Genomic DNA, 8,357 nt, shown 5'->3' on the forward strand with positions numbered 1-8,357 from the left:
AAACACAACGAGGTGACAACTGGCCTTTCCATTGCTTCTCAAAGTGGTTTTTAAAAAAAAGACTTTTTAGCCACACACTTTTCTAAAATGGAATGCTCTACAATATGTATGTAAGGTGATGTAGTAAATGTAACTCCAAATCAGTCGATGTCTTGACCAAAAATAAATTCCAATGGGGCCATGTCTCATGGATGTTTATGTCCTCCTACAGGGACAGAGTGAATACTCTGACTTTCCCCACACAGTCTTTTGGCAGGAATTGGTTCCAACAGAAATCTGTGTTGGAATCACTTCTTGCCACAGGATTATAAAGCAACTGGGAACTTGGCTTCAAGGGAATCAACAGCCCAAAGTTGGGGGACAAAAATAGGACATATTTAATGCCACAGCTATATTTGATGCATCTCTAAGTTCACGCCCAGACCATAAAGGTAACTGCAACTGTTGTTTGTGAGCATAAAGTTTCTCAGATTAAAATGTGTTCATAATAACAATGTGAATAAGGTGTGGACTTATCGTGTTTCAGACTCGCAGATCACTAACCAAATTTTCTGAATGTTCTTCTCTTTCCCGGAAAACTCATCATCAAGTTCTTACTTAAAATATTTGCTACAGCTACCTTCCTTTCAAAAATAATATGCCTTTTTTCGTTTCCATGCCCAATTTTGGGCATAGGAATAAGTATAACTGACAAACTACAAGCCAAACACAACGGCAAAGAATCAGTGGCAAAAGAATATGATAAAGTATTTTTGAAAGATAACAACATGTTAAGTAGTCACATCAAAGCCTGATTGAATACCAAGTGTCAAGTATTCAGACATTGATTAAAATAAACTTGCCTGACAATGTTTCTATGCAAAATTGAATATTTGTTTAGTGTTGTCTCAAATTATTTGATGAATATTTTACAGAAGTGACCAAATTAAATGAAATGGGGAAAATAATCTATAGTTGTAGGTTACATTGTAGATTACTTTCCCCATTTAAAAGCCTCTTTTTCCAAAGTAAAAGGGATATGAATTCACATCATGGATGTTGATGGTTACTTTAACGGAAAAGCAAACTTAACCATCAGCACTCTAAACTAAAACAGATGCTTCCATCTTGTTAATACTCTGACCTCCTGCTAGGGTAAAACCTAAAAATGAACACTGACGTTGTTAGTGCAGTTTCCTCTTAAGCTGTGCATGTTCATCTGGAGTCCATTAAGACTAATTATTACGAGCGTGTAGAAGGAAATGATACCTTCTTTTCGGGGCTCTCCACCAGCTGCCACTGGTTGCTCTTGATCTGCTCCAGCTCATCAAACTTGGCAGTGACGTCATCAATTGTAAGCTGCAAAAGGTCCCAGAATCCAGCCAGGTCCTGAGATGTGGGTCGAGGCATGGCACTGGGGTCCTAGGAGACAGATGCTTGTAAAAATGCAAATAAAATAAGTTTTTTCTACAACTAGCAGAATGGAGAATAACTCTCCATATCGTCAATGCAAAAATTTCAATCTCTGCACTTTTGTAGATATTCCTTGGGCTTCCAATCATTCAATTACAGTTTGATTTCCCAATTACAACCACTATGTGGCAGTATATTACCAGCGTTGATTGCTTGCTACATTTAGTAGCAGTACACTTGTGAGTGTATTTTAAACATGAACAAGAGAAAAACAAATGTACTACAATTGCTCTTAAATGTTCTGTATTGATTTGTATAGGATTTGAGACGTTTGAAAATTAAATATAGGCTTTCTCTGGGTCATGCAATTTTAGTGTCAAAATTGATCCTTTGGTAGCAATGAATGAGGTCATCAGATAGTCACTTAGTAGATGTGACCATGCAGCTGAATAGACTTTTGTTTTGTGCCACAATTAATACACAATTCACAGATTTTCAGCATTGTTGAGGTCAAGTGGATAACAAAAATCTGATGTTGGCCTAATTTGATTTTACTCATACCAATATGTGTTTAGGATGAATGTCCCCACTAAATCTAATTCAAAGGTACAGTAGTTGACCCTGGGTCAAAATGAAAGCATGAATGGTTTGTTATGTTTTCTCTGCAGTTTGTTTGAGAACATGTATATAAATATAACTGAAGAGAGATGTGTATATAGGACCCTTAATGATTAATTATGATTAATGTGGACCAGAGTAGTTTAATTATAAATTTTAACTTGCAGAATATGTAAGTTAAAAATCAGTATTTTAAGAATGCCTACGAGGAAGAATTCCAGGAGCTGTTGGCAGAGTTATGTCTCCCAACACCTCCCCAAGAGGTGACTGCGGCTGGTTCTGCCCCAGCTCCTCCACCTCGGCCGAGTCCCCCACATCTTCAGCCCCAGCCCTGCTCTACATCTGACGAGGATATGGACACGGATGTCTTGCTCCCACCACCGTCGAATCTCACGGAGTACGACGTTGTGGATGCGTGGACACCGTCTCCCTCTCCTACGGTCATCGCTGAAGAGGATGTTCTCTTTCTTTGCTGTGATGATGGACTGGACAACGGCCTTGACCTCTTTTGAGTAGGACTGTGCGTGTTCTGCTGAGCACTGTCCGATCTCAAGGAGGGGGTGTCAAGAACTCTGGTATGAAAATGTATGTAAATTTGAGATCAGTCCAGGCACATGCAGAACAACGGATCATAAAGTACCTAGAAGATTGTGGCAGCCCTGTATGTTGATTAAAAATGATTGCTTATTGTGTACTCTTTGTATGAGAATGTGTTCTCTGTATTCTATTAATGTTGTAACGAGAAAATAGAATCGAAGCATCTAATGTACTAATGTTTTATATGATTTTAATGATTGAAGTAATTATCGAAACAGCTAATGTACTAATGTTTTATATGATTTTAATGATTGAAGTAACTTGTATGATTAAAAGTTACATACAGAATAAGGAGAAGTAAGGTTGGGGTGTTGAGGCTGACACATGCTGTTATTGCAACTCGGAAAGTCCCAGAAAGTCCTAGGCTATGACACATACAGCTACAGCAACTCGGAAAGCCCCAAAAAAGCCCAAACACATAGTTTTGCAATGGGGTCATTGTGTCTCAAGCTGGAGTCTATTGCTCGGAAAGTCCCAAGATTCACAAGCACATTACCTCACAAGTGAGTCATAGTGCCCAAATTTGCAGATGGGCGGGTTGAACTATGAAGCAGCGCACAAACTGCTCTTTGTCTTTCTCTCTCTCCCGCCCTCGGTGTACTCCCCAGGGAGGGAGAAAAGTATAAAAACGTGAGACCGAGGTGATACGGTGTTCTTCGTCGCCGGCGCTGAGACTCTACACAAGTGTGGTAAGAAGACCAGCAGAGGACTACGCCCTGGAACCAAGAAAAGCGCCTCACAAGGAGGACAACGGAGCTCCTCACGCCGGACCAAAGGGCGAGATCCACCGACCCACTGCCTTGGTTCCTAATTAGATTTCCAAACTCTGCACTCTACCCAGCGATTTCAAAGAATTACATCTCAACGGACTTGGGGAACTGAACAAAAGTCACAGGATCGACTAAGGGCTGTTCGGCTGGATGAAGCAGACAGTTCATTTTTGTTTCGGTTCCAAAGAGGATTTATGATTTAAAGTCAAAGACTCTGACCAAGGACTACAAGGACTCCGGTTGCCAAGATCCGATACCATCGATGAGTATGAGTTGTGCCACACCCCAAAGCCTATTCGATAGATAGATGACAGTGTAGGAAGGTTGTTAGGTAAAGGTTGAATTGATCTAAACTATATTGATTTTCTTTGTATGGTAATCACAAGTAAATTCTGTATGCCTGTCATTTTCCATGCTAAAGCTTGCTTAATAAATACATATATCTTAAAAAATTCTGATTAGGTTGTGGACATTGAAATTAATTGAGTCACTTGAGTTAAAGTTCTTCTATTTATAGTAAAATCAGTATGCATGATTCTAGTAATGTGGTGGCTTCAGACTTTCCTTTGGTGAGAGTAAAATAATGACCCTGGGACTTATATCTTAGTCACTAAAAATTATCTAGCCGTTACCAAGTGCACGTTATTTACAGGAAGAGAACTACCGTTAACAGAAGTGGTTATTGGAATTATGCAGCTGTGAAGGCTACTCGGTTGATTGTTCCTTAACTGAAAAGGGTCATAACTTCTGGATAAGGAGGTAGTTAGTGCTAGATTTAATCTCTTCCGCCACCAGTTTAAACAGATTATCTCCTATAGACTTTGTTCAGGGTAAGACCCGGGTCTTAGAGATTTTCCGGACCTGTTAGACAGAGAACTGGTTCAGTAGTCAGCCCGAGGAGTTGTGAGGAGAGGGCGGGGCTGGCTATTGCGCAGTAACAAACATGCCGAATAATAATTCCACATGGAAATAAGGCAGCAAACTTCTCACTGTACGATCACATGCAAAAAAAACAAAAACAAAAGCTAAATGTTTTAGGAATTATTCACTAATGACCCAGTCAAACTTTTCATGACCTTTGAATTAAACTTTTGAATGTCATCACCAGTTTTGAAGTTCTGTATTTTGCACTGTATAAATCTGAAGTAACAGCGCACAAAGACAGACAGACAGACAGACAGACAGACAGACAGACAGACAGACAGACAGATAGATAGACAGACAGACAGACAGACAGACAGACAGACAGACAGTGATGGAGACACAAAAACAATGGGAGCTTAAACCAAGAAGTGTTTCATCAGCTCAAAAGTTAACAATATTCAGAGCTTTTTATAAACACTCAGTGCAGTTCTTCTACCATTCAAAGAGTGAAACAGACTCATCTGCTTCTCTTTGAAAGATATCTGAAAGCTCGGGGCAATCTAAGGCTTGTCACTACCAATGTAAGACCTAATTCATCATCCTATTATCTTTGAGGAGAGCCAAACAGTAGGGTTATTCAAAAGAAGGGAAAAAAAGCACAAAACAAGACAAGTTATTAAGACAACAGACTTCAACCACCTCCACAATGGTGCATTTCTTTTTTTTTCTTTTAGTTTTATCTTTTAAGGCTCTGATTAAGTCTGTTTCTCTCTCTTTCACTGTCTGTTTCTCCCTTATCTGCAGAAACATCCCACTCATTGAACTTCATATTCTGATATCAGCTGACTTGGGGGATAGTTAGCATCAGAAAAGGTATGAAGTATGAGCAGACGTGACATGAGGGCTAAACAGTGAGAAGGTGATGCACTCCATTATTCAAACCCTGAGTTCCCATTCAACCTTCTGCCTCTGTGCATTAATGGATTGCCTCAACACAGGTGCTGTTTCCTATTGGAATTCCACTTTCGTCAACTGTGGGTCAATAGCAGCAGAGTGACTGCTTCACCATCGATCTTTGCGGTCTATTTCTGGAAAGGTGCACAAATGCAACGTCAGGACAACTACCTGCCTAAAGTTTAGAGAGGGTGAGGCCAATCTACATGCAAATACTGCTAACAAAAAGCAAAGATTAGCCTTGCTTTTCCTGTAAACAAAATGGATATCACAAGGATAAAATGTATTTGAGAATTGCTCACCAGATTCTGTTGGCACAGCCAGTAAAACTGCTGAAACTTTTGAGACATTAGTAGCTGAGCACTTCCAACTGCACTCCGGATTTTTCCTAGGACTGGAAGACACACACAAAGTCTGGATTTATTACCGACAGCTTGGCAAAAGACAGAATGATGAGCAACTGGCTTTCACTTGGTCACAATAAGCAAATTAACTCAAAAAGTGTGTGTCACAACTCTTGTCAGCGTCACTGTTAATACTACACATATTTACGGTGGCTTCACTGATGTGACTCCATTGTGAACTATTGACATCACAGAGCAAAAACCCCGGCTGCCTTAGAGACACTCACTCTCCTCTGACAGGTCATGTTCCTCTGCTTCTCTTTCCATCTCTTTGCACCATTCCTCAAGCCTCTTTGTTTCATTGTGAAGGAGTTGCATGAACCAGCTGCCATCCCTCCGGAGGGGAGATACTCGGCCAGAGTCGGTGCTCTCCAGGCTGGGTTCCACCAACCAGGGTTCAGGCTGGGGGCTGGAACGCCCACTGGAAGGCCGGTAGTCCTCCCTGTAGCTAAAAAGACCCTGCGTGCGGACAGTTCGGATGGCTCCATACTGAGTTGGTGTGCTGGGCTCAGAGTGGCGTCCGAAGGCGCCACCGAACTGCAGGCCTTTGTCTTCCATGGAGGGAAAGCCTTCCAGCTCCAAGTCTGCTTGCACCGCCGTGGTCACACTGTTGGAACGCTTGAACCTCCCATGCCTAGGAATGATGAGAAGGAAATGAAGTATACCAACTTGAGACAGAAAAGGACAAGTATTATCATACTTTCACCTGCCACTCATACCTTTTCCTATCTTCCACCTGGATCCCTATGGAGTGAAACTGAGGAAGGCCTTTACTGTCAGCCTCAGAGTCTGTCACAGTCTCCACCTGGGAAATACACACACCAGTGTAAAAATGACCCTCATTTCCAATGTGAATACACACAAACATATTAAATAACAAGGATTTGCATTAGATAAGAAACTTGATATGCTATTGTATTGATATACAATTGTACACATATCATTTTGTTTACATGCTCAACTTTAACCTAATTATCATGTTTTTTGAAAGTGGTTCCACTCTCCGTCTTGTTATTGATCCAATTCTAGGTATGGATTACATACAGGTGGACTTTGAAGGCAAATACATCGCACTGCATTTTATTTAGGGTTATCCGAATAAAGGAGGCTGAATTCAGGTTTTTATTTGCAAAAAACATTTTAAAATAACGAGTCATTGTAACCCGCCTAATTTAGGTTCTACTTTTTTTCTTTTTTTTTTGTCAATTATAATCTCAGTAGGTCTGCAGTTATAACATGGCAAAGTACAAAAAAACATACTGCATATAAATTCTTCTGTATATTATGTTAAAAATTTACTTGAGTTAGCTTTTCTGCCAAAAATGGCAGACAACGTTGGTATATTTTGTGAGAAACTTCAGTTGTAAGTTCTACTTTTCAAGGTGACTAGAACAGAAATTGAGGCTGGTAGATATCTAGTTACCTGTATGCCAATAGAAGAACGTGGGGTTTTGAGGTATTCCTCAGCCTTTGATACCAGTACCGCCTTGTCACATGTCTGGACGGAGGTGTGACTTCCCACCAACGCATGCCTCTTGCCTGCCGCTGATTCCATGGCCAAGGTGACCGCCTTGGTGCTGTCCAGGCTGTCCGTGGAGCTGTAGATAGGGCGTCCAAGGCTATCCGTGGTCCACAGACCTCCTCGCGAATGCCTGCCTTCCGGGTAGGCATCCTGGGTGGACTCTGTACTGCTCTGGGCTGTCACAGAAATAAGAGGCTTGGTGGTGGCGCGCGGGGGCACAGGAGGTGGGGTCTTCTTGTAACTGGGAGGATATGAAACCGCTGGACAGCAAAAGCAGGATGAGAGAAGGGGGGCAAGGCAAAACAAGGGTAGAGGGCAAAAAAAAAAGTGATAATGAAAAATGTGGCCAAAGCTGACAAAGGCAAATGTTGCAGTTCACCGCCATCACACATGGTGTGATAGAGGGACCTCATTGCATGATGAGATATCAGACATTGATTTAGCAGGTAAAGCAGGGTGAGTGTCATTAAGGTGGAAAATAGCAGCTTTCATTGGGGAAGAACAATGAAGGATTATGGAAAAGAATTGATAATTCTGTGGAAATGAAATTTTGATGACAATCCACCTAGGCTAAACCTCAAAGTAGAGTTACAAAACTGGACTGAATAACTGTATACTGACTTCATATTGTATAAAACGCTGCTTTTACTTTGTAATAGCTTTATTTTTATGCTAAAAAGGGAAAGAACTTTTATTTTCCTAAAAAGAAAATTAAAAATCTTTCTTGTCTAATTCTAGTAAACTTTTTATTGTCTGTTGTGACGTCTTATCTCGATTATCTTTACCCCTTATTGAGGGGACCTTATTTCTGCAAATTATTGACTTGAAGCCTTTTTTTTTTTGTCTGTAAAAATTTCAGGTTTAAAGTTCCAGGTTATAAATTGGAACTAAACTGCATTCTTATCAGGGGCTACTGGAAACAAAATGCCTAAAGCCAAAGTTGAAAATTGAGTCTTTATTGTATGTGGAGACGATGTTGTTCGACTCGTTGAATTGGACTAATGGTGAATCAGGTCTCCAAATGTCTCAGTACATTATACGTTAAAAAGCAGGAAGTAGTCAAATTATTTACAAAGGTAAAGCTCCACGCTTCTTGTGTGCTGTCTGTTGAGAAAGCAGCCTGTGTTTAATTAGTTATAAAATAGATGGTTCTATTGTTAAGTAATTTCATTAAAAGCTGGGTAAATCTATTCACCTTTGAATGATGACTAATCAGTGACTCCTACTCAATATATA

At 40.5% G+C, this 8,357-nt stretch overlaps 1 protein-coding gene across 7 annotated transcripts in view; it reads right to left on the reverse strand.

Annotated features, from left to right (window-relative positions):
- LOC122824907 (disks large-associated protein 2) overlaps positions 1-8,357 on the reverse strand; it is a 99,860-nt gene that overhangs the window by 9,923 nt on the left and 81,580 nt on the right. For 6 of the 7 annotated variants that reach the window (XM_044105796.1, XM_044105795.1, XM_044105798.1 and 3 more), the window contains 5 exons: positions 7,023-7,381; positions 6,319-6,404; positions 5,827-6,233; positions 5,498-5,589; positions 1,249-1,401 (listed from right to left, as the gene is read on the reverse strand). In XM_044105796.1, coding sequence (XP_043961731.1) covers positions 1,249-1,401; positions 5,498-5,589; positions 5,827-6,233; positions 6,319-6,404; positions 7,023-7,381 — 1,097 coding nt within the window. The remainder of the gene's footprint in view (positions 1-1,248; positions 1,402-5,497; positions 5,590-5,826; positions 6,234-6,318; positions 6,405-7,022; positions 7,382-8,357) is intronic. The other variant, XM_044105797.1, reaches the window with a different exon arrangement.

This window comes from Gambusia affinis, linkage group LG22, assembly GCF_019740435.1.
Source record: "Gambusia affinis linkage group LG22, SWU_Gaff_1.0, whole genome shotgun sequence".
Lineage (NCBI taxonomy): Eukaryota > Metazoa > Chordata > Actinopteri > Cyprinodontiformes > Poeciliidae > Gambusia > Gambusia affinis.